Source organism: Chiloscyllium plagiosum, unplaced genomic scaffold (assembly GCF_037043375.1).
Source record: "Chiloscyllium plagiosum isolate Xiang-an unplaced genomic scaffold, Cpla_swu_hap1 HiC_scaffold_8, whole genome shotgun sequence".
NCBI classification, from domain to species: domain Eukaryota; kingdom Metazoa; phylum Chordata; class Chondrichthyes; order Orectolobiformes; family Hemiscylliidae; genus Chiloscyllium; species Chiloscyllium plagiosum.
Window position 1 is genome coordinate 98,988,962 of NW_028270146.1, and position 25,270 is coordinate 99,014,231.

The 25,270-nt window shown below is 43.4% G+C and overlaps 1 protein-coding gene across 3 annotated transcripts in view; it reads left to right on the forward strand.

The window, feature by feature from the left end:
• The window catches only part of vps39 (VPS39 subunit of HOPS complex), a 105,417-nt gene that overhangs the window by 70,971 nt on the left and 9,176 nt on the right, over positions 1-25,270 (forward strand). For all 3 annotated transcript variants that reach the window (XM_087990159.1, XM_087990160.1, XM_087990161.1), the window contains 7 exons: positions 3,230-3,347; positions 5,727-5,855; positions 7,401-7,503; positions 11,221-11,266; positions 12,025-12,174; positions 15,889-16,023; positions 17,212-17,303. In XM_087990159.1, the coding sequence (XP_087846285.1) occupies positions 3,230-3,347; positions 5,727-5,855; positions 7,401-7,503; positions 11,221-11,266; positions 12,025-12,174; positions 15,889-16,023; positions 17,212-17,303 (773 nt within the window). The remainder of the gene's footprint in view (positions 1-3,229; positions 3,348-5,726; positions 5,856-7,400; positions 7,504-11,220; positions 11,267-12,024; positions 12,175-15,888; positions 16,024-17,211; positions 17,304-25,270) is intronic.

A 25,270-nucleotide genomic window follows, 5' to 3' on the forward strand; every position in this document is an offset into this window, starting at 1 on the left:
TTTGTTCCATATCTTCCAGTTCTGCTTTTAATCTTTTTTTCTCAACCTTATTCTTCATCCACATTGGGCATCCCTTTCCTATTACAATACCTCATTTTGTTTATCTTTTTTATCTTGTTTATCTTCAAAATTCCTTGCACAATCCGTCAACATGGGCGGCACGGTGGCTCAGTGGTTAGCACTGCTGCCTCACAGGACTAGAGACCCAGGTTCGATTCCAGCCTCAGGCAACTGTCTGTGTGATGTTTGCACATCCTCCCCAGGTTTCCTCCCAGTGCTCCAGTTTCCTCCCACAATCCAAAGATGTACAGCTTAGGTGAATTGGCCATGCTAAATTGCACATAGTGTTCAGGCATGTATAGGCTAGGTGCATTAGATGGGGTTAATGTAGAGTTGGGGAATGGGTCTGGGTGGGTTCCTCTTCAGAGGGTTGGTGTGGACTTGTAGGGCCAAATGGTCCATTTCCATACTGTAGGGATTCTATAGAGCACTACTGTACTTTCCTTCTTTACTATTGCCTTCCCAGACTTTCTTTTTAAATGAGCCTCTGACTTCCTTGTGTGCCTTTTTTGTTTCAGCATCCTCTGAGAGCCATTCGCAGCACTCACCATTGTGTTTGCTGTACATAGAGACAATTAGTACCATTCTAATTTCATGCTGATTTACATGCCACTATTTGTTAATCTTTCTAATCTCCCTCCCTTCTGATGCTCACTCCGATGGACTCTGCTGCCAGGTCCCTGTCACTCATAAGTGTACTATTGATGATTGCAGAAAGATTAGCCTCTTAGTCTAAAGATTGGCAGGCCGAATGGATTAACCATTGTAAATGTAGGCTTATAGGGATAGAGAAGGGGTCTGGGTCTGACGGGATGCTGGTCAGAGGTTCAGTGTGGATTCGGTGGGCTGAAATAGCCTACTTCCAACTGTCGGGATTCCATGATTTTTAATTAAACTTCTACTCTTGACTACACCTTTCCCCAAATCACTGAAGTGAGAAAGAGAGCTAAGAAGAGCCAGGAGTAGACATGAGAAACTGTCGGCAAATAGGATCAAGGAAAACCTTAAGACGTTGTAGAGGTATACCAGGAGTAAAAGAATGATTAGAGTAATATTAGGGCCAATCAAGCTTAGTAGTGGGAAGTTGTGCATGGAGTCAGAGGAGATGGGGCAAATGCTAAATGAATACTTTTCATCCGTATTCACGCTAGAAAAAGGCAATGAGATACAAGCTACTAGACTACATGGGATTGAGGTGCGTAAGGAGGAGGTGTTCGCAATTCTGGAAAATGTAAAAGTAGATAAGTCCCCTGGGTCGGATGGGGTTTATCCTTGGATTCTCTGGGAAGCCAGGGAGGCGATTGCAAAGCCTTTTGGCTTTGATCTTTGTCATTGTTGTCTACAGGAATAGTGTCAGAAGACTGGTAGGTAGCAAATGTTGTTCCCTTGTTCAAGAAGGGGAGTAGAGACACCCCTGGAAATTATAAACCTGAGAGCCTTCTTTCGGTTGTGGATAAAGTGTTGGAAAGGGTTGTAAGACATAGGATTTATAATAATCTGAAAAGGAATAAGTTGATTAGAAATAGTCAACATGGTTTTGTGAAGTGTAGGTCGAGCCTCACAAACCTTATTGAGTTCTTTGAGAAGGTGATCAAACAGGTGGATGAGGGTAAAGCAGTTGATGTGGTGTATACGGATATCAGTAAGGCATTTGATAAGGTTCCCTATGGTAGACTATTGCACAAAATATAGAGGCAAGGGATTGAGGGTGATTTAGCAGTTTGGATCAGAAATTGGCTAGCTGAAAGAAGACAGGGTGGTTGTTGATGGGAAATATTCATCTTGGAGTTCAATTACTAGTAGGATACCGCAGGGATCTGTTTTGGGTCTACTGTTGCTTGTCATTTATAAAAATGACCTGGATAACAGCATAGAAGGATGAATTTGTAAATTTGCGGATGGTACTAACGTTGGTAGAGTCGTGGATAGTGACGAAGGATGTTGTAGTTTACAGAGAGACATAGATAAGCTGCAGAGCTGAGCTGAGAGGTGGCAAATAGAGTTTAATGCAGAAAGTGTGAGGGGATTCACTTTTGAAGGAGGAATAGAAATGCAGAGTACTTGGCTAGTGGTAGGATAGATGAGCAGAGAGATCTGTGTCCAGATACATAGATCCTTGAAGGTTGCCACCCAGATTGATAGGTTTGTTAAGCAGGCCTATGGTGTGTTAGCTTTTATTGCTAGACGGATTGAGTTTCAGAACCATGAGGTCATGCTGCAGCTGTGCAAAATTCTGGTGCAGTCCCATTTGGAATATTGCATACAGTTCTGGTCACCCCATTATAGGAAGGATGTGGAAGCTTTGGAAAGGGTTCAGGAGATTTACTAAGATGTTGCCTGGTCTGGAGGGAAGGTCTTATGTGGAAAGGCTGAGGGACTTGAAGCTGTTTTCGTTGAAGAGAAGAAGGTTGAGAAGTGACTTAAATGAGACCTATAAGATAATCAGAGGTTAGATAGGTTGGACAGTGAGAGTCTTTTTCCTAGGATGGCAATGGCTAGCACGAGGGGACATAGCTTTAAATTGAGAAGTGATAGATGTTAGATGTCAGACGTAGTTTCTTTACTCGAGTAGTAGGGGCGTGGAACGTACTGCCTGCAGCAGTCGTAGACTCGCTAACTTTAAGGGCATTTAAATGCTTATTGGATAGGCATCTGGAGGAGAATGGTAGGTTAGATGGGCTTCAGATTTATTCCACAGGTCAGCATAACATTGAGGGCCGAAGGGCCTGTACTGCTCCATAATGTTCTATGTTTGTGGAGATGTGACCCATAACACAAACAATAATATTGTAGTTATCTTCCCAATCTTGGAGCTTCTCCTTTGACCCTCTCACCTTGTTCAAATCTTTGAAATATTCATCTTGTTTAATGTCCTCATTCTCTACCAAAGATTTAACCCTAGAAACTAACCTTGTGGTGCTATTGCTTTTTAAGAATGAGCTCCACTATTCTTCTCAACTTCTCAAAGTGCTTTGATTCTCCTGCCACTAGCAGCACTCTGTTCTTTAGGTAAACTGATGGGATATTTCCTCATCAGGAGACATGGATCTGAGACAGCTCAACAATGCATCTTACCCAGTCAAATTGACTTTTATTGATACCATAACTGTCACAGGTTGTCTTTATTAATGTCGTAGAAATAAATGTTGTTTATCCTCCTCTTTCCTAGGAACATATTATCTATATCTGGGACGAAACTGGGCCAGTCTTCCACAACTGCCTGATCCAACTATATCGTGAGAAGGTGCAAGCCCTGATGAAGGAATACCTCAATTCTCTGCCTGAGGGTAAGAGCTATGACTGTGAAGAATCTGCATTGTATGCAAGTGCATTTCCTTCTGAATACATATTTTCTGCTATTAGTTTGCTCCCCTCACCTTGAAAGCATTTGCTTGGAGCACTTTGCTCACCTTGCTTGATAGTGCCATAGCATTGATCTCCCTTGCTGTCAAATTCCACCCTGTTAGAAAAAGTAGGATTATATAGTCCATACCTACATTTATACTGAATCCGGCTCAGAGGAATAAAAGTAGCCAACCCACCCTCCAGTACCACAGCCCTGCGCAGCAGCAACAGAACTTAATATGCTTCTCTTTCTCATAAAAGTCGCTCCAAGTTACTTTTAGTTGCACTTGGTGTGCAACAAAATATCAGTACAATAAGATGGGAATTGAATCTTGTACCATTCAGCCAAAATTGAGTAGTTTTTTTTTCTCATGACAACTACTTCTCTCTCTCTCCCAATCGTTTTCTTCAATTCCTCACTATATTTTTAATGGGGTGTACTCTCCATGTTCAATTTTGAACCCATTCTCAACAAATAGTATGGTTGAATAGAACAGTTGCGCAGCTTTAAGTCTTATGGAATAGGAAGATTAATGCCAGCATGAAGAAAAAAAAATGAAGGACAAGAAAAGTCATGGTATATGATTGTCTTTCGGATTGCAGTATGGCATTGAGTGGTGTGCCCAAAGCTTAGTGCTAGAATTAGTGCTTATATAGATGAACAAATAAAAAGAAGTTATATAACATGAAGTCATTGGATCTTTGCTGCAATAAGACTAGTTTTCTCCAACGAAAACAAGGTAATTTTAACTTAACATGTATAGAAATAATTAGACTTAAAACCAAGAACTTTCGCATTTGCTGGAGATCTAAAACAAAACACAGAAATTGTTGTAAAAACACTGAGGGTCACAGGTCTCGAAATGTTAACTCTGTTTCTCCACACAGATGCTGCCAGACCTGACTGAGCTTCTGTAGCAATTTTGTTTTGTTAGAAAAATACAGAAAGCTGGTGAGCTGTTAAGTGATTTGTTGATTTCCCAGGCCTACTTTGGAATATGAGAACTTCACTTTAAAGATCTGTGCAGTTGAACATTACAAGAGCTTCATGCTGGAGCACTATCAAGTTGTAAATGTTGGAGTTTACAACACACTGTTAAAACAGGATAAAGAAGCTCTTAGTAAGCACTTTATCTGTGGCATGCTGTTCCCAATGGTAGAACTGGATGTGGGTAGCATTTCTGTTCTCACGTCAGGAGCTCACAATTAAGTGTGGATGTTATGGACTCTGGAAAAAGAAAGAGACCAAGAGGGGACACATTTTAGTGATGATAATGAAAATTAACTGAGTTATTTAAGCTAAGACAAGTAAATCGATTTTCTAAGTATTTGTGGAAGAACAAAAGTTGAGTCCCTTCTTTGAAAAAGCAGTACACAATCTTTTACATTCATCTAAACAGGCATTTGAGTCTTACTTGAATGTCTCATTGACAGTGCACAGCTCCCTCAGTATAAAGCTGGAATGTCAACCTTGATGAAGTCACATTGAACTCTCAATGAAGTTGACTTTTCAATCCACTTTAGGAAATAATTAAAAATGGAGAGTACATTTTTGAATATGAAGTCTTCAGTCGAAAGATCTGTAGTCTCTTCTTTGCAACATCTTCAGTGCCATCAGGATTTTTCCAGGTTCCGTTTTTCTATTTGGATCTCATTTCATTATTGCTGACTCTGTTTGTGCAGGATACCTACAGATTTTAGCTTGACGTTTGTATTCTGGCTCAAGTTTGTCGTCTTTTCACGGTCATCACAAATATGACTTCTCTTTTGCCTTCCTTGGCTTCTTCAACATCAAATACTAGGTACACCTATTCCCTTTTCTACGTGCAATATTTTGGTTTTGTAGTGCATCAGCACTTAATGGTTATTGTTCAGAGATATACACTTTGACCAGACAAGTGCAAAGTATTGCATAAAGGAAGAAGAACATGAATGATCCATTATTCCATGAATGGTTTTGAAACCATTCAAGATGACGTTAAATGAAAGTTAGGAGTCTTGTGCACTTGATTTGAAATTCAGCAAATCCTAAGAAGTTCTGAGCTGTAAGGTGAAAACATTAGGATACCAGTTATTATGTACTCAAAATGTGTACTAGTCTAATTAAACTGTATGTTGAATATAGTATGTAGATTGTATCCATTTTGTCCAACTCATTTTGTCATTTCTGAGCAGCCAGTTTATCCGAGATTTTCTACCTGTTTCACCTTCTTAAAACATAACCAAAACTTGAGGTCTCGAGTTCCTTTTTTTTAAAACTTTCTCGTGCTTTGCATGTAGTTTAAAAATTGTATTGTAATCACCATGGTTTATTGTTCTAGATGAGATTCCTGTTCCTGCTGGAAATGAGGATGGGGAGTTGGGAGAGTATCGAAACAAGCTGTTGTGTTTCTTGGAAATTTCCACACATTATCAACCTAGCAAGCTCATCAGTGACTTTCCATTTGATGGTAAGTGGCCAAATATCCAGACAAAATGATCATAAGTATAACTTATTTGAATATTTCATTGCTTTTGTGAAACATGTGTAATGTGTATTGAGATAGTTGTTATCACGACTATGTAGTTTTGTTAAATTTATTTAATGGAGGTATGTTATAACATTAGCAGGTTAATTAAAAATAGTTGTACATGTTGCTGCCATACATTTTGACATTATTTTTGAGCAATGAGGAAAGATTGGATAGGAAGGATTTTTTTTAGAGCAGTGAAGGTTGAGAGGGGACCTGATAGATGTGTAAGAGTATGAGGAGCATAGATAAGGTATATGCTATACATTGTAAATCTGTCTGATTCAGGAGTCTTTTCTGACCTCTGATTTTTTTTTTTGTCCCAAATTATTGTATTAACTCAAAGACGTTACAGCACAGAGGAGGCCATTCCATCCATTGTGTCTGCGCCAATCAACAAAGATCTAACCACACCTAGTCCCATTTTCCAGCTCTGATCCATAGTTCTGGAGGTTGACTTTTCTAAAAAGAAAAAGGGGAATCTTTATCATTTAGTACAGTCTGAATGAATGCCTACAATCCTAATGGAATGAGGGAATACATGAATATATCATTTGAGAGCTAAATGGGTTTAAATTGGTTGTCTAAACAAAGGGAGCTAGTATTCAATGTGATGAGAGTTTAAAGGGGTGTGGTCAGCTGAAATAAAGCTGGATCGTAAAAGTGTGGACTTGAATTCTGTTTAAATGCAGTTATCATTTCAAACATATCATAGATAAATTCTGTCCCTTAGTCCTCTTTGTAATATTTTCTCTACCACCAAGGTTAAAATGTCTGGCCTGTAATTTCTTCCTCCCATTTTTAATAATGGATAATGTTAGCAGTTCTCCAGTCCTGGCATTTTGCTTGTGGCCAGAGTGGATTTGAAAATTGCTGCTGGGACCCCTGATATATTCTCCCTCATCTCCTTCACCTACCTGGTATAATCTCATACAGGCCTGTGGATATATCAATTTTAAAGCTGTTAAACCCACAAATACTCTTCTTCTCCCCTCCCCCCATATTTGCTAAAAATGTCAGTCTTCCACAGTGATGTCTCTACCTGCATAATCATTTTTCATTGTGAAGAAGAATCAAAGTATTTATTGAGGATTATGACACATTCTGGGTTATCTCCAGTTACTACTTTGATCCATAAAAGGCCCTATACTTTCCTGAGTTAATCTCTTCCTTATTCTACATTTAAATAAGACATGTCTATTGCTCTACTGAAGTGTCATCTTTAATTCCTTCTAAAATTGTCCCACAGGTCTTGCCTCCTTCTCAAAGCTCTGTCATCCCTGTTCTGGTTCATTCTTTTCATGGGTCTTTGTTTTCTGAAATGTGAAGTTGGAACACGGTTATTGCTTTTTGACTTGTCTAGACTTTACGACCGTGGCAACTTCATACACTGCAGCTTGGTCTTTATTTTGAGTGGAGAAAGTCCTCAATGGGAAAAAGAAGGTGAGAGTGAACATGGTAATTATGTTTCTGGTTGTATTTCAGGGTTACTGGAGGAGCGAGCATTGCTGATGGGTCGGATGGGTCTACATGAACAAGCCCTTTTTATTTATGTTCACATACTGAAGAATATCAAAATGGCAGAAGAGTAAGTAAATCACATTGCATATTAGGAGTTCTGTCATCTATAGCTAAATTTACTGGATTTTATATGTTCATTTCAAACTTAATTGGACTATTTTTAAGATGGAAATGGTGGACGTGCATTGCTAATGTCCTTCTGTTCAAATTCAGCACTGCACAATGAATACGGTTACTGTTCCTTTGCTATATAGTTCTCCACCAGCTGCCAGCAGGATGGGTTTGATGTACATCTTGCATACTCAATTTTTATTAGTACAAATTTGTACCTGTTTCTGCAAGTTAATTTGTCTCCTGAGAATCAGACAATGTTGGGGAGGGAGTTTTCACTTAGTCACTTTAGATTAGATTACTTACAGCGTGGAAACAGATCCTTCGGCCCAACAAATCCACACCGACCCTCCGAAGAGCAACCCATCCAGACCCATTCCCCTACATTGACCCCTTCACCTAACACTACGGGCAATTTAGCGTTGCCAGTTCACCTAACCTGCACATTTTTGGACTGTAGGAGGAAACCGGAGCACCTGGAGGAAACCCACGCAAACAGGGGAAGAATGTGCAAACTCCACACAGACATTTGCCAGAGGCTGGAATCGAACCTGGGACCCTGGTGCTGTGAGGCTGTAGTGCTAACCACTGAGCCACCGTGCCATCCATAGTCATAGAGCTATTTAACATGGAAACAGACTTTGGTCCAACACGTTCATGCTGATCAGATATCCAAAATTAATTTAGTCCCATTTGCCAGCATTTGGCCCATGTTCCTCTAAAAGATTCCTATTCATGTGTCCATCGAAATGCCTTTTCAATGTTGTAATTGTACCAGCCTCCACCACTTCCTCTGGCAGCCCATTCCATACACTCATCACCCTCTGCGCAAAAAGGTTGCCCTTCAGGTCCCTTTTAAATCATTCCCATCTCATTCTAAACCTGTGCCCTCTAGTTCTGGACTTCCCCACCCCGGCAAAAGATCTTGGCTATTCACCTTATCCTTGCCCCTCGATAAGGTCACCCCTCAGCCTCCAACACTCCAAGGAAAAATAGCCCCAGCCTATTCAGCCTCTCCCTATAGTTTAAGCCCTGCAACCCTGGCAACATCCTTGTAAATCTTTTCTGAACCCTTTCAAGTTTCACAACATCATTCCTATAGCAGGGAGACCAGAATTGCACACAGTATTCCAAAAGTGGCCTTACCAATATCCAGTACAACCGCAACATGACCTCCCAACTCCGATTCCCAATGCACTGACCAATAAAGACAAACATACAAAGTGACTCCTTCAAAATGAGAGGCATAGATAGAGTGAATAGTCAACACATTTTCCCAGGACGGAATGGCTATCATGAGGGGGCATACTTTTAAGGTGATTGGAGGAAGATTTAGGGGAGATGTCAGAGGTAGGTTCTTTACACAGAGTAGTGGGTGTGTGGAATGCACTGCCAGCGGTGGTAGCAGAGTCGGATATGTTGGTGACTCTTGGATAGGCATATGGAAGGTAGTACCTGAAGGGTATGTAGATTTGTTTGATCTGACAGTAGGTTAAAGGGTCAGCACAACATTCTGTTCTATGTTCTTACAGACATGAATGAGTTATTTTAGTTTTCTGTCGCCTATTTCCAATTCTTTGCGAGCAAAGCGTGATTGTGAATACACCAAATTTCATGGTCTGTTAAAGATGCACCCTTTTGGGTGCCTCTGAAGGTGGATTATCTCATTTATCCTTTCAATAAGGAAAGTTGCAGAGAGAGCAGTTCAATACAAAACGGTAAGCAAAAACAGCTGCAGGAAATGTTCTCCACATACCAAAAGAGAAAATGCTGGAAAATCCCAGCAGGTCTGGCAGCATCTGTAAGGAGAGAAAAGAGCTGACGTTTCAAGTCTAACTGACCCTTTGTCAAAGCTGTTGGAGAAAAGAGCAGTACTATTTCAGGGTAGGCATTCCTGGAAGAGAGGTGGCAGTGGGTTAAACACTGGATAAAAGCAAAATACTGCGGATGCTGGAATCTGAAACCAAATGATTCAATCTTCCGCAGTAATTTGCTTTTATCCAGTGTTCTGCACATGGCAGGGAAGGAGGGAGAGAAAGATTAGGTGCTTTCTCTTTCACAGGCTGAATGTTTTCCTCTGTGTAAACACTTGGGTATAGCCGCTTGCCCAGGAACCATCACATGACTGTTAATATGCTGAGCCCTCGGGCCCACACCACAGCTGCAGATGCAATAGACTGTTGGGCCAATAGGACTCTCATATACACACACACACACACACACACACACACACAAACACAAACAAACACAAACACACACAAACACAAACACACACACAAACACAAACACAAACACACACACACACACACACACACACACACACACACACACAAAAACACACACAAAAACACACACAAAAACACACACACACACACACACACACACACACACACACACACACACACAAACACACACACAAACACTCATTCTATTGAGCATTCTGCCCCACTGCAGAATAGGCAACATTATAGATACAACTCATTTTTAAAACTGCAATATCTTCAACCGTTTTCCTTGCTTTAAACCAGTACCCTATTCCTAATTTTTTAGTCCAGTTCAGAACAAAAGTGATCTTTGACAGTATTTTATGCTTAAAATAAGATTTAGATTAGATTAGATTAGATTACTTACAGTGTGGAAACAGGCCCTTCGGCCCAACAAGTCCACACCGACCCACCAAACTGCAACCCACCCAGACCCATTCCCCTACATTTACCCCTTCACCTAACACTACAGGCAATTTAGCATGGCCAATTCACCTGACCTGCACATTTTTGGAGTGTGGGAGGAAACCAGAGCACCCGGAAGAAACCCATGCAGACACGGGGAGAATGTGCAAACTCCACATAGTCAGTCGCCTGAGGCGGGAATTGAACCCAGATCTCTGACGCTGAGGCAGCAGTGCTAACCACTGTGCCACCGTGCCGCCCACAAATGCCTGAGAAAGTACACCTACAAGCACAGACTTTCCCTTTCACCATAATTCTCTTTAGAGAATATAGCTGTTGGTGGGGTACAATTCAGGAGGTGCTAGGATTCCTCGAGGATTTGCCTCTAGGAATATGCTTTATTTGCATTTCAGGATATCAGAAGCTTCTTCTGCTGTGACCAGGAAACTGCAAACGAAATGTGTTCGAAATTGTCCTCAAAGGATGGTAAATTGCGACCTTCTCTACTTTAGAGGGCTACAGAATCATGGAACAAGGTTGTAGAGACTCAGTTGTTCGCAATACCAAAGACAAAGATTGCTAGATCCCTCAATATTATTAATAGAGGGATATGTGGACAGTGCAGGAAAATGAATGAGGTAGAAGATTAATCACAATCTAGTTGAATGGCAGAGCAGGCTTCAGTTTCAATGACTCACTCCTGCTCCTATATTATTGTGTCCTCTATTTATAAATTTAATTTCAACTATCTTACCAACTTACTCTAAGTCTGACTTCCAATACACAGCCTCAGTGAGTTGTGACAGTACTCACAATGAAAATGTTAGAAATTTGCCTATTGGATTGATTTCTCACTAATCTTGCCAAGTTCCATTTAGCTTTTTCTAGTTCAGAACATTGTTTTTAAGTGGAGTTCACTTGCTTTTACCCTTATTAGTGCAGTTCAAATGGACGTGATTTGCATAGGTTGATTTTAATGAGTACGTTTTCCTTTCCAATTTCAGATACTGTCACAAACATTATGACTGGAACAAGGATGGTGACAAAGATGTGAGTATACACAGTGCTAATCCATCCTGTGCAGTAGAATTACAGTTTTAAACTGTAGGGGGTCAAGTCTTGTAGCCCTTACTTAAGGGAGGGAGGAGGGGAGGTAAATCCAATCTGTAGCTGGAAACAAACAGTTTAATTATCATCTGTTGTACTTTGAGTTAAATGGATACCAAGGTGGGGGAGCTCCCCAGAGGACTTGGGCAATTTGTTAAATAATGATCAGGGCAGTTGTATTCAGCACTTCAAGAGTATATGGTGCTGTTTATTGATGTTTACTTACTAGCTTGCCTCATATGGGCGGCACAGTAGCACAGTGGTTAGCACTGCTGCTTCACAGCGCCAGAGACCCGGGTTCAATTCCCGCCTCAGGCGACTCTCTGTGTGGAGTTTGCACATTCTCCCCGTGTCTGCGTGGGTTTCCTCCGGGTGCTCCGGTTTCCTCCCACAATCCAAAAATGTGCAGGGATTAGGTGAATTGGCCATGCTAAATTGCCCGTAGTGTTAGGTGAAGGGGTAAATGTAGGAGAATGGGTCTGGGTGGGTTACGCTTCGGCGGGTCGGTGTGGACTTGTTGGGCAGAAGGGCCTGTTTCCACACTGTAAGTAATCTAATCTAATCGAATATAGCTAGTTAAGTTAGTCAAAAACATATTAAAATTGTTAATGAGACTTTGTCATAATTTTTTTTTCTCTAGCTCATAATCACAGTACTTTGAAAGATAAATGGTTACATAAACAATTTAATTATTTCATTAGGTGTATCTTTCTCTACTACGTATGTATTTGTCACCTCCTGATATTCATTGTGTTGGACCAATCCGGATGGAGATACTAGAGCCACAGGCAAATCTTCAGGCTGCACTGCAAGTACTAGAACTGCACCACAGCAAACTTGACACCACAAAGGTACTGTCAGTGTTGTACCTGGACAAGCAGATGTAAAATTCAGTGCCAGTTTTTTAGTACTTGTCAACAAGACTGAAACTCCATAAAGAATTATTGCACTAAAGTGCTAGAGATCCTCGGTTAACATTGACTTTGAAATATGAGGCAGGTGACTTTTTTTTGCCTGTTCTACTCTCCAATAAGGAAGCAAACTTCCAATTATATGATCTCACATGTCATGTGCAAACCTGTTAGCTTGTTTGGCTCGAGTCCTCCATAGTGCCCTCCTTTAGCACTACTGTGATGTCTTCTCTGACCAGTAATGCAACTCCTCCATCCCTTTTACCTTCCTTTCTATCCCACCTGAAGGTTCGATATCCTTTTAGATTAGATTAGATTAGATTAGATTAGATCCTGGGGCATTTAGTTGCCAATCATGCCCTCCCCTCCCCTCAACCAAGTCTCAGTAATAGCAATAACATCATATTCCCAGGTACTAATCCAAGTCCTAATTCATCTGCTTTACCTACTATACTTGCATTAAAACAAATGCACCTCAGACCACCAGTCCCTCTGTGTTCATCCTGCTTCCTGCCTGCTCTTCCCCTTAGTCGCGCTGATTTCATTATCTAGTTCCTTACAGGCTGTAATTACTACCTCCTTCCTATCCACCAACCTCATTTGATTCCCATCCCCTGCCACGTCAGTTTAAACCCTCCCGAACAGCATTAGCAAAAGCACCCCCAAGGACATTGGTTCCAGTCCCATCTCCCCCAGAACCAGTCCCAATGTCCCAAAAATCTGAACCCTTCCCTCCTGCATAATGTCTCAAGCCACGCATTTATCCTAAATATTCTATCATCCTACTCTGACTCGCACGTGGCACTGGTAGCAATCCTGAGATTACTAGCTTGGAGGTCCTACTTTGGCTTGGTTTCTAACTCCCTAAATTCTTCGTATAGGACCTCATCCCATTTTTTTTTTACCTATATCATTGGTGCCTACATGCATCACGACAACTGGCTGTTCGCCCTCCCCCTTGAGAATTTTCTGCAGTCGATCCGAGACATCCCTGACCTGTGCACCTGGGAAGCAACATACCATTCGGGAGTCTCATTTTTGACCACAGGGAAAATCCTATCTGCTCTGCTTATAATTGAATCCGCAAGACTATATAGCCCTTCTGTACAACAGAGCCAGCCACAGTGCCATGAATTTGGCTACTGCTGCTTCCCCTGGTGAGTCATCTCCCCCAACAGTATCCAAAACAGTATACCTGTTTTGGAGGGAGATGACCGCAGGGGACACCTGCACTACCTTCCTCCTCTTTCTCTGCCTTTTGGTCACTCATTCCCTTTCTCCCTCAGCAATCCTAATCTGAGGTGTGACCAATTCGCTAAATGTGCTATCCATGACCCACTCAACATCGCATCTGCTCTAAAGTGAATCCATCACAGCACCAGAGCCATCATGCGGTCTAACAAGAGCTGCAACTGGACACACTTCTTGCACATAAAGGAGCCAAGAACACCAGCTGTGTCCCTGAGCTCTCACATTGAGCAAAAGGAGCATAACACGGGTTATGGATTGATAGCGCACATTGAATAAATAAATACAATCTGGTAGGCAAAACAGAACTATGATTGTAGGATGACAAGAATTGGGTCCTGAATGTTGAGAGGTATATAATATGAAAGAAAAATAGGAAGTCAAGTAAAGCTAGAAGAGTAGAACAGTTAAATCAAATATGGCATTTGTGCAGTAGTTAGAGATTGAGGAGAAAGTGAGGTCTGCAGATGCTGGAGATCAAAGTTGAAACTTTATTGCTGGAACAGCACAGCAGGTCAGGCAGCATCCAGGGAACAGGAGATTCGACGTTTCGGGCACAGGCCCTTCTTCAGGAATGGCCTGAAGAAGGGCCTGTGCCCGAAACGTCGAATCTCCTGTTCCCTGGATGCTGCCTGACCTGCTGTGCTGTTCCAGCAATAAAGTTTCAAGTAGTTAGAGATTACCTTGGTTCAGTAGATTAGGATTCAGAATCCGTTTGGGTGGAGATGAGGAATATTAGATTTGATTCCCTACAGAGGAATCGACTGCAGAAAATCCTCAAAGGGGAGGGCGACCCTCCAAAGAGTAACCCAACCAGACCCATTCCCCTACCCTATTTTTACCCCTGACTAATGAACCGAACACGATGGGCATGGCCAATTCACCTGTCCTGCACATCTTTGGATTGTGGGAGGAAACCCATGCTCCATATTGGAGGGAAGAAATAATTAGTGGAAGTGATCTGTGCCCTTGCACCCCCACCCCAGCAACAATAACCACAATATGAAATAAAGTAAAAGTATTGGGTGCTTGTGATAAAGCAATGGCAATAATCATGGCTGACTTTAATCGACATATAAACTGAAAACTGGCAATGGTAGTCTGGATGAGGCCAAAGAATAGTTTTATCATAGAATAATAGAATCCCTCCCAACATGCAAATTTTGATATGTTTTCTTCAAACAGCACATTTTTAAACTGACCAGAAAGCAGGTGATTTTAGATTTAAATATTGTGTGATGTGACAGGATTAATTAATAACCCCGGAGTTAAGGCAACCCTAAAGAAAACTCAAAGAAACTAAAAATCAGTAGAAACTTTGGTAGACATTTAAAGGGATATTTCAGCATACTCAGAATAATTACATTCCTACTGTAAAGACAAATATTCACTGGAAGACATGCCATCATACTTCAACAAAAACATATAATTGCACAAAGATGAGTGTCAGGTCAGATGACTTGTTGGAGTATATAGAATGGCAGAGAGTAACTAAAAGGTCATCACGAGGAAGAAATTAGAGTAAGAGGGGAAGCTAATTAAGAATATAAAAACAGGTAACAATTTTCTAAAGGTATTTTTAAAAAATGAAAGGGCAAGTATATAGTAGATATTAAAGATATAGCAGACAAAATGACCAAATATTTTGTTTCTGTCATCACAATAGAGCTTAAATGAAGTAGTCCAGTAATAGCTGAAAATCATGAGGTGTTAGGGAGAACGTAATCAAGTTGTTTTATGACATTATCTAGGTATAAAAATTGACCATTCAGCAACAAATCTTTCTGTAGTTCCTTGTTAACATGAAGGAGTCTATGCAAGCATGGTGATTGCATAAGAGTATATCCAATGCAATTGTGCAGTGCTGAGAACTTCTATTAGCTTCAACCTGCAGGGAAGGATTTGAAATTATTTGGTGCCTGTTGTTCAACTGGGTCTGTAACAGAACTATCAAGGGCAACTGAAGTGCTGATTTAGGAAGGTAGAACTATTTCTCCAAACTGCTGATTCATGTTTTAAAATTCTGAAATCATACAAAGATCATAAAAGATACCCTGCATGTATAAAAGAAGGTGCCAACAATACATAATTATCATAAGATCACAAATGAGCCATCAAGGCATTGCCTGCTCAAGGAAATTTCAGCCAACTGGCCATGGTTCATGTGAGGCTGACCACTGGGAGTTAGCAACCAGTTCAATGTTTGAGCACCTCCGAGCTGAACCCTATCCTTTTTTGAGTAAGCACATTCCAGTTGAGGTCAATATTTACAAAGCATCAAAGTAAGCATTGAAATTGTTGTAAAACATAGTGTTAAGTATATACAGTGAACAGTATTTCACTGTGTTAATAGGCAGGGATGTTTTTCCTATTTCTGTAAAATTTCTATTAAAAATGTTTCTGCAGACTTTGAATCTGCTACCTGCCAACACGCAAATCCGGGAGATCAGAGTATTTCTGGAGAATGTCCTTGAAGGAAATGCTCAGAAACGGCGCTGCAATCAAGTTATGAAAGGGCTCCTTCATGCAGAGTTCCTTCGTGTAAGTCACTTATTTGCACTTGAACCCAGCGATTAAAAATTGGTTTCAGGTAACTATTCCTCATCCAAGCATATGGTCTCTGCAAGCAAAAGTACTTTACATTCTCTCTCTCAATTGCAATGACAAGAAAGCAAGTTCTATCACTGCTAGTTGCATCAATTTCCAATGGGCTCAGCTCAATTTTATACTTTTGCCCTTTAAAGAGCCCCAGCAAGTAAAATCACTTTCCATTCAGTCCAACTCCAATAGACTCTGAGCATTTTCGATACACTTTTAGAAGCAATTAGTACTTACCTTTTCATAACCTATTACAAAATCTTTAACAGGAATTGATTCTTACGGTGGATTAATTACTGAGATTGTTTACCTCTGAGACTCTAATCGAAATTCAGAACTGACATTGGGAAGACCATAATCTCTACATCCAAAAGTTTTAAGAGGTATTATTTTGGGCATAAATCCAAATGGCACAAGTGCCCCTAATTTAGTAACCTCATCCAGAGATATCAAGAGATGCTTGTCTGGGAACTGGGGTGAAAAATGAATTGATATGTTCTTTTGCTTGAGACCATTTCGGGTTGAGTTCTGACGAATAAATATTTATGCTTCCTATCTCTGGCCATAAATTTCTCAGTCCCGATCTGATTACTCAAGGTGAAACTAGTATACAGTAACATCTCTGATACTGATTAATGTAGAATTTCAAGAAAAGTAATTGGATAGGGTAAGGAAGCAGGGTAATGTGTACTATATTAGCCCTAGATAAAGCAAAAAGTGAGACATTGAAATTAATTATTTGACAAGAAGTTTTATAAGGACAATGGGATTTTTCTGCCATTTTGCATGTTTTGTTTGGCATGGCTGCAATGACGGCAATTTCACCTTCGGTTAAGAATCTCATCAACAAATGTGGACGTAATTAGTCTAGGGATACACTTTGATGTAACAGAGTGCTGTATTGTGGTGATACTGTATTTTAGATGAAATGTTAAAGTAAATGGTTCCCTCCAATGTGTGTGATACGATTTGAAGAAGAAAAGGAAGTTCATTGGACACACTGGGTGCTATGCAGAAAATAGCAAATTGTATTTGGCTATTCTATCAGCGACTGTATTCCAAAAATACTTGATTGGCTGAGTTAACTACTTTGGCATATAAAATGCACATTCTCTTTTTTTTATCTAATAGATCCAGGAGCAGAGAATTTATCACCAGGAGGTGAAATGCATCATAACAGAGGAAAAAGTCTGTCGGGTCTGCAAGAAGAAAATTGGAAACAGGTTCAGTCACTAAATGTTTCTCCCTGTAGCAAATGGTTACCTGTGGAAATCTGACCTCCATTCACTCCTTGGCAAAATTGGTGTTTGGAGTCCCCAAGTCTTTACCAAAAATACTAAACGTATTATGTTCATTTGACCTGTGACTAATAGCCAGCAATTATAATTATGTTTCCAAATGTAATTTATGCCCTTAAAGAGCCATTTTAACTATATAACAATAGGTTCCATTAGGAGAAGTAACAACAAGGGATAATGAATTAATAGGAGAATCGACGTTTCGGGCATAAGCCCTTCTTACAAAATGGAGAATAGTGTTACGGCTATAGAGTGCAGAGAAAGATCAACTCTGATATGTAAGAGGACCATTCATAATTCTGATAATAGCAGGGAAGAAGTTGTTCCTGAAGAAGGGCTTATGCCCGAAACGTCGATTCTCCTGCTCCTTGGATGCTGCCTGACCTGCTGCGCTTTTCCAGCAACACATTTTCAGCTCCGATCTCCAGCATCTGCAGCCCTCACTTTCTCATAATGAATTAATAACATTGCACAAGAAAATTAATGAACAGGGTTTTAAGCTCAAATATACTGTTTCATATGCTCCTTCATATATTCCCACGTTGATGAAATCATGATGCTTATCCAGTCATCTGGGTGTATTAATTACTTCCAGGACTTTCGAACAGTGAAAATATTCCCTTCCTCAAAAAAGCTTCAGACTCCTATAAATAGGATATTCACAGTGTGGAAACAGGCCAGGGTTGGCATAAAAACTGCTGTTTTCTGCCTTTCACTTGCTTTTTGCAACACTTGGTGCTAAACTGTCAAATGGATCTTGGTTCTTGAGTTTATTAATTTACAAATGGCTTGCTGTTTCCTGGTGTGAATTTTGCTACATCATTGTTCTCAGTATGCAAGAAATCCTGGTATTCATACTGTGTTGGATTGTTTCACAACAAAGATGCACTATTACAAACTAATCCAAGCAAGGTGGATCTCTAGCAGCACATTTTCTTTGCTTTATTAATTTTATGATCGAGAGTGCAGTGCTGGGAAAAGCACAGCAGGTCAGGTAGCATCTGAGAAGCAGGAGAATCGACATTTTGGGCATAGGCCGTTCATCAGGAATAAGCCCTGATGACATTTCGGGCATAAGCCTATTCAGGGCTTATTCCTGATGAAGGGCTTATACCCAAAATGTCGATTCTCCTGCTCCTCAGATGCTGCCTGACCTGTTGTGCTTTTCTAGCACCACAATCTCGACTCTGATCTCCAACATCTGCAGTCATCACTTTCTCCTTTATTAATTTTATTGTGTGTGTCATAGAGGAAGAGTTGAATATCTTTTGTATTGTTTTGATTTATTGTTGTCATGGACTGAAATATAGTGAAAAGTATTGTTTTGTGTGTTAACCAGACAAGTAATACCTCACGTGAGTATATCAAGGTAATAGAACAAAATGGAGAATAGTGTTACGGCTACAGAGTGCAGAGAAAGATCAACTCTGATATATAAGAGGACCATTCATAATTCTGATAATAGCAGGGAAGAAGTTGTTCTTTAATCTTTGATACGTGTTTTTAAACTTGTGAAAATTCTGCCCAATGAAATTGTGGAAGAGAATATAACTGGCATGGGAGGGATCTTTAATTATTTTAACTGCTTTCCAGTGGCAGTTGGAAGTGTAGATGGAGTCAGTGGAAGAAAGGCTGATTTGTATGGTGGACTGGGCTACATTCACAATTCTCTAATTTCTTCTGGTCATAGAGCAGTTGCCCTACCGAGCTGTGATGCATCTGGATTGAATGCTTTCTGTGGTCCATCTATTAAAAATAGTAAGTGACATTGTGGGCATGCTGAATTTTGTTGGCCTTCTGAGGAAGTAGAGGGATTGGTGTGCTTTCTTGATTGCAGTTCAACGTGGATGGACCGGGAAAGATTGGTGATATTTACTCCCAGGAACTTAAAGCTCTGTATCACCTCTGCCTCAGTATCACTGATACAGACAGGAACATGTCTTCCACTCCATTTCTTGAAGTCGATGACCAGTTTCTTCATTTGTTGATGTTGAGGAAGAGATTGTTGACCTCATAGTATGCCAGTAAACTTTCTATCTCTTTCCTACGCTGTCTTATTATTGTTTGAGATTCGATCCAATGGGGTGTCATCAGCAAATTTGTAAGTGGAGTTATGGCTGAATTTGGCCATAAGTCGTGAGTGTAGAAGTATAGTAAGGGGCTGATTGCGCAGCCTTGTGAGACACTGGTGTTGAGGATCGTCGTGGAGGAAGTGTTGTTCCCTATCCTTACTGGTTGCAGTCTGTGGGTCAGGAAGCAGAGGACCCAGTTGTAGAGGATAGAGCGGAGTCCTAGGTCTTGAACTTTGATGATTTTGGTTGGAATTGTGGTGTTGAAGGTGGAGCTAAAATCAATAAATAGGTGTCTTTGTTATCCAGATGTTCCGGGGATGAGCATGGGCCTGAGCATTGGCATTTGCAGTAGACCCTATTGTGACAATGGGTGACTTGTAGTAAATCAAGGATATCTGGGAGTTGATGTGTTCCATTACTAACCTCTCAAACCACTTCATAATAATGGATGTCAGAGCCACCAGGCAGTAGTCATGAAGGCTTGTTGCCTGATTTTGCTTTGGCACCAGGATGAAAGTAATTGTCTTCAAGCAGATGGGGACCTCTCATTGGAATAAGAGAGGTCAAAGATTCTGTGAAATATTCCTACCAATTAGTCTGTATAGGGTCTGAGTACAAGGCTGGGACTCCATCTGTGCCAGTCACTTTTCTTGGGTTCACTCTTTCAAGAAGGTTGATCTGATCTCTGAGGTGGCAACGAGGTACAGGTGCACCCGAGGCTATCTGGACAGGTGACATCACTTCATTGACCCTCTGTTTATAACAAACAGAGAGTATTGGACTCATCGGGAAGGAATGCATTGTCATTCTGCCCAATTTTGTTTTGTAGCACATTATATTGTCGAAGACTTGCCATAGTTGACACATATTCATAGGTTAGTCTGGGACTCTAGTCTGGTATTGTCTGTTCGTGACCCTGATAGCTTTGCAAAGATGATTGTAAAGCTGGAGTCATAGCACTAGATGTATTGAGATGATAATTTTACCTTCAAAATTTAGGCCTATTGCATGCGACATGTTGGAAACAGCTGAGCCTTTAGCTATCTATAACTTTTTTTAGATTTAAATGAATTTGAAGCTAACAAACTGATTCTCAAGCTCAAACTGTCTATTTCACGTTGAGATTAATATAGTAGATACAATAGATGTATATTTTTGCCTTCCCTCATGGCAAGTTTGCTGACTGTTATTTATTAGCAAAAGAATAGCAGGTGGAAGCCCCACCATCTTCCTACATCTATCCTGATTAAGACTGCAGCTAACCAGAGCTACAGATCAGAGGATAAGGTAGCTGTGAAGGCAGATACAGCGTGTAGAGTCTGAGAGGAAGATAGACAATTGATAGGGTAAAGTTGCAGTCAGTGTGATAGGTTGAAGTGTGTGTATTTTAATGCAAGAACTGTCAGAAAGAAGGGTGATGAACTTAGCGCATGGATCAGTACGTGGAGCTACAATGTTGTGGCCATTGCAGAGACTTGGATATCACAGCGGCAGGAATGGTTGTTGGATGATCCAGGGTTTAGATGTCACAAAAGGAATAGCAGAGGAGGTAAAAGAGGTGGGAGAGTGGCATTGCCAATCAGGGACAGTATAACAGCTGCAGAAGGGGAGGTAGCGCAGGAGGGTTTGTCTACTGAGTCAACTGAGAAGTCAGAAACCAGAAAGGAGCAGTCACTATTGGGAATTTTCTGTCGTCTTAGCGGGTAGGATTAAGGAAAATCCTAAGGTGTTCTACACTTAGGTGAGGCCGAAAGGCCTGTACTTTACTGTATAGTTCTATAATCTATGTTGGCAAATGCCAAACTGACTACCAATTGAGAACCTCAAATAGGTATTTAATGCTCACGTAAGGACCTTATCCCATTGCAGCTAGTATAACCTAAGGTGGAGAGGGAGAATTTCCATTCCAGGTGCATGATGAGCAAACAAGTGCAGGCTTGCTTGCAGACTTCCAGCAGAGGTGGGAGTGGTGGGTCATGTACAGTCCTTTGACTATAGGCAATCAGTGGTTGAGAGATTCAGCATAAGGTGGGGATGGTGCTAAGAACTAAATACTTAGTTCTCACTGTTGATCTCCTCCCATAGTCAGCTCCTCCCCTCCTGCTAACACCTGATCTTTTGACTTTGAGATGATGAATGAAAGAGGCCAGAGGGACTTGAGAAACACTGAGATGTAATGGTCAGAGATGCAGACGTTGCAAGGGGGAGAGAGATGTCTTCCAACCTGTTAACAAACGAGCACTCAGGACAACACTTATTTTAGGGTGATGGCTTTCTGTGTGTCAAAGTTTATGTCAGTTACTTTTGAACAAAATGTCTGCTAGCTTTTATGCCTGATGTCTTGTGCTAATTTAAATATGGTGATACAGAGGAACCTCGAATACCGATTACCCGAATACCAATTATCCAAAAATCAAATAATCCAAAGATCTCGAGGTCGCGATAGAAGCATTACATCAAAGACGTGTGTCCAACACTGATCGTGCCTTTTGTTTACAGTGATTAAAAGTGCTGCCGAGAACAGTGCTGGACTGATGGGCATGCAGGCACTGTCTCGAAATGACTGACCTCCTGCCCCCATCCCCTCTCTCTCTATTTCTATTTCTATCTCTCTCTCGCTCTCTCTCTCTCTCGATCTCTCTCTCGATCTCTCTCTCTCGATCTCTCTCTCTCGATCTCTCTCTCTCGATCTCTCTCTCGATCTCTCCCTGTCGTCTCTCCCTGTCGTCTCTCCCTGTCGTCTCTCCCTGTCGTCTCTCCCTGTCGTCTCTCCCTGTCGTCTCTCCCTGTCGTCTCTCCCTGTCGTCTCTCCCTGTCGTCTCTCCCTGTCGTCTCTCCCTGTCGTCTCTCCCTGTCGTCTCTCCCTCTCGTCCCTCCCTCTCGTCCCTCCCTCTCGTCCCTCCCTCTCGTCCCTCCCTCTCGTCCCTCCCTCTCGTCCCTCCCTCTCGTCCCTCCCTCTCGTCCCTCCCTCTCGTCCCTCCCCTCTCGTCCCTCCCCTCTCGTCCCTCCCCTCTCGTCCCTCCCCTCTCGTCCCTCCCCTCTCGTCCCTCCCCTCTCGTCCCTCGCCTCTCGTCCCTCGCCTCTCGTCCCTCGCCTCTCGTCTCTCGTCCCTCCCTCTCGTCCCTCCCTCTCGTCTCTCCCTCTCGTCTCTCCCTCTCGTCTCTCCCTCTCGTCTCTCCCTCTCGTCTCTCCCTCTCGTCTCTCCCTCTCGTCTCTCCCTCTCGTCTCTCCCTCTCGTCTCTCCCTCTCGTCTCTCCCTCTCGTCTCTCCCTCTCGTCTCTCCCTCTCGTCTCTCGTCTCTCGTCTCTCGTCTCTCCCTCTCGCCTCTCGCCTCTCGTCTCTCGCCTCTCGCCTCTCGCCTCTCGCCTCTCGCCTCTCCCTCTCGTCTCTCGTCTCTCGTCTCTCGTCTCTCCCTCTCGTCTCTCGTCTCTCCCTCTCGTCTCTCCCTCTCGTCTCTCCCTCTCGTCTCTCCCTCTCGTCTCTCGTCTCTCGTCTCTCGTCTCTCGTCTCTCGTCTCTCGTCTCTCCCTCTCGTCTCTCGTCTCTCCCTCTCGTCTCTCCCTCTCGTCTCTCCCTCTCGTCTCTCGTCTCTCGTCTCTCGTCTCTCGTCTCTCCCTCTCGTCTCTCGTCTCTCCCTCTCGTCTCTCCCTCTCGTCTCTCCCTCTCGTCTCTCCCTCTCGTCTCTCGTCTCTCCCTCTCGCCTCTCGCCTCTCGCCTCTCGCCTCTCGCCTCTCGCCTCTCGCCTCTCGTCTCTCGTCTCTCGTCTCTCCCTCTCGTCTCTCGTCTCTCGTCTCTCCCTCTCGTCTCTCGTCTCTCCCTCTCGTCTCTCGTCTCTCCCTCTCGTCTCTCGTCTCTCCCTCTCGTCTCTCGTCTCTCCCTCTCGTCTCTCGTCTCTCCCTCTCGTCTCTCGTCTCTCGTCTCTCCCTCTCGTCTCTCGTCTCTCCCTCTCGTCTCTCGTCTCTCGTCTCTCGTCTCTCCCTCTCGTCTCTCGTCTCTCCCTCTCGTCTCTCGTCTCTCGTCTCTCGTCTCTCGTCTCTCCCTCTCGTCTCTCGTCTCCCCCTCTCGTCTCTCGTCTCTCGTCTCTCGTCTCTCGTCTCTCCCTCTCGCCTCTCGTCTCTCCCTCTCGTCTCTCGTCTCTCCCTCTCGTCTCTCGTCTCTCCCTCTCGTCTCTCGTCTCTCGTCTCTCCCTCTCGTCTCTCGTCTCTCGTCTCTCCCTCTCGTCTCTCGTCTCTCGTCTCTCGTCTCTCGTCTCTCCCTCTCGTCTCTCGTCTCTCCCTCTCGTCTCTCGTCTCTCCCTCTCGTCTCTCCCTCTCGTCTCGTCTCTCGTCTCTCGTCTCTCGTGTCTCCCTCTCGTCTCTCGTCTCTCGTCTCTCCCTCTCGTCTCTCGTCTCTCGTCTCTCGTCTCTCGTCTCTCGTCTCTCGTCTCTCGTCTCTCGCTCTCGCCTCTCGTCTCTCGCCTCTCGTCTCTCGTCTCTCCCTCTCGTCTCTCGTCTCTCGTCTCTCCCTCTCGTCTCTCGTCTCTCCCTCTCGTCTCTCGTCTCTCCCTCTCGTCTCTCGTCTCTCGTCTCTCCCTCTCGCCTCTCGCCTCTCGCCTCTCGCCTCTCGCCTCTCGCCTCTCGTCTCTCGCCTCTCGTCTCTCGTCTCTCGCCTCTCGTCTCTCGTCTCTCCCTCTCGTCTCTCGTCTCTCGTCTCTCGCTCTCGTCTCTCGTCTCTCTCCTCTCGTCTCTCGTCTCTCCCTCTCGTCTCTCGTCTCTCGTCTCTCGTCTCTCTCTCGTCTCTCGTCTCTCGTCCTCTCGCCTCTCGTCTCTCGCCTCTCGTCTCTCGTCTCTCCCTCTCGTCTCTCGTCTCTCCCTCTCGTCTCTCGTCTCTCGTCTCTCCCTCTCGTCTCTCGTCTCTCCCTCTCGTCTCTCGTCTCTCCCTCTCGCCTCTCGCCTCTCGCCTCTCGCCTCTCGCCTCTCGTCTCTCGTCGCCTCTCGTCTCTCGCCTCTCGTCTCTCGTCTCTCCCTCTCGTCTCTCGTCTCTCGTCTCTCCCTCTCGTCTCTCGTCTCTCGTCTCTCCCTCTCGTCTCTCGTCTCTCGTCTCTCGTCTCTCCCTCTCGTCTCTCCTCTCGCCTCTCGCCTCTCTCTCGCCTCTCGTCTCTCGTCTCTCGTCTCTCCCTCTCGTCTCTCGTCCTCTCGCCTCTCGTCTCTCGTCTCTCGTCTCTCGTCTCGTCTCTCGTCTCTCCTCTCGTCTCTCGTCTCTCGTCTCTCCCTCTCGTCTCTCGTCTCTCCCTCTCGTCTCTCGCCTCTCGTCCTCTCGTCTCTCGTCTCTCCCTCTCGTCTCTCGTCTCTCGTCTCTCCCTCTCGTCTCTCGTCTCTCGTCTCTCGCTCTCGTCTCTCGTCTCTCGTCTCTCCCTCTCGTCTCTCGTCTCTCGTCTCTCCTCGTCTCTCGTCTCTCCCTCTCGTCTCTCGTCTCTCCCTCTCGTCTCTCGTCTCTCCCTCTCGTCTCTCGTCTCTCCCTCTCGTCTCTCGTCTCTCCTCTCGTCTCTCGTCTCTCGTCTCTCCCTCTCGTCTCTCGTCTCTCCCTCTCGTCTCTCGTCTCTCCCTCTCTCGTCTCTCGTCTCTCCCTCTCGTCTCTCGTCTCTCCCTCTCGTCTCTCGTCTCTCGCTCTCTCTCCCTCTCGTCTCTCGTCTCTCCCTCTCGTCTCTCGTCTCTCGTCTCTCGTCTCTCCCTCTCGTCTCTCGTCTCCTCCCTCTCGTCTCTCGTCTCTCGTCTCTCGTCTCTCCGTCTCGTCTCTCGTCTCCCCTCTCGTCTCTCGTCTCTCGTCTCTCTCGTCTCTCGTC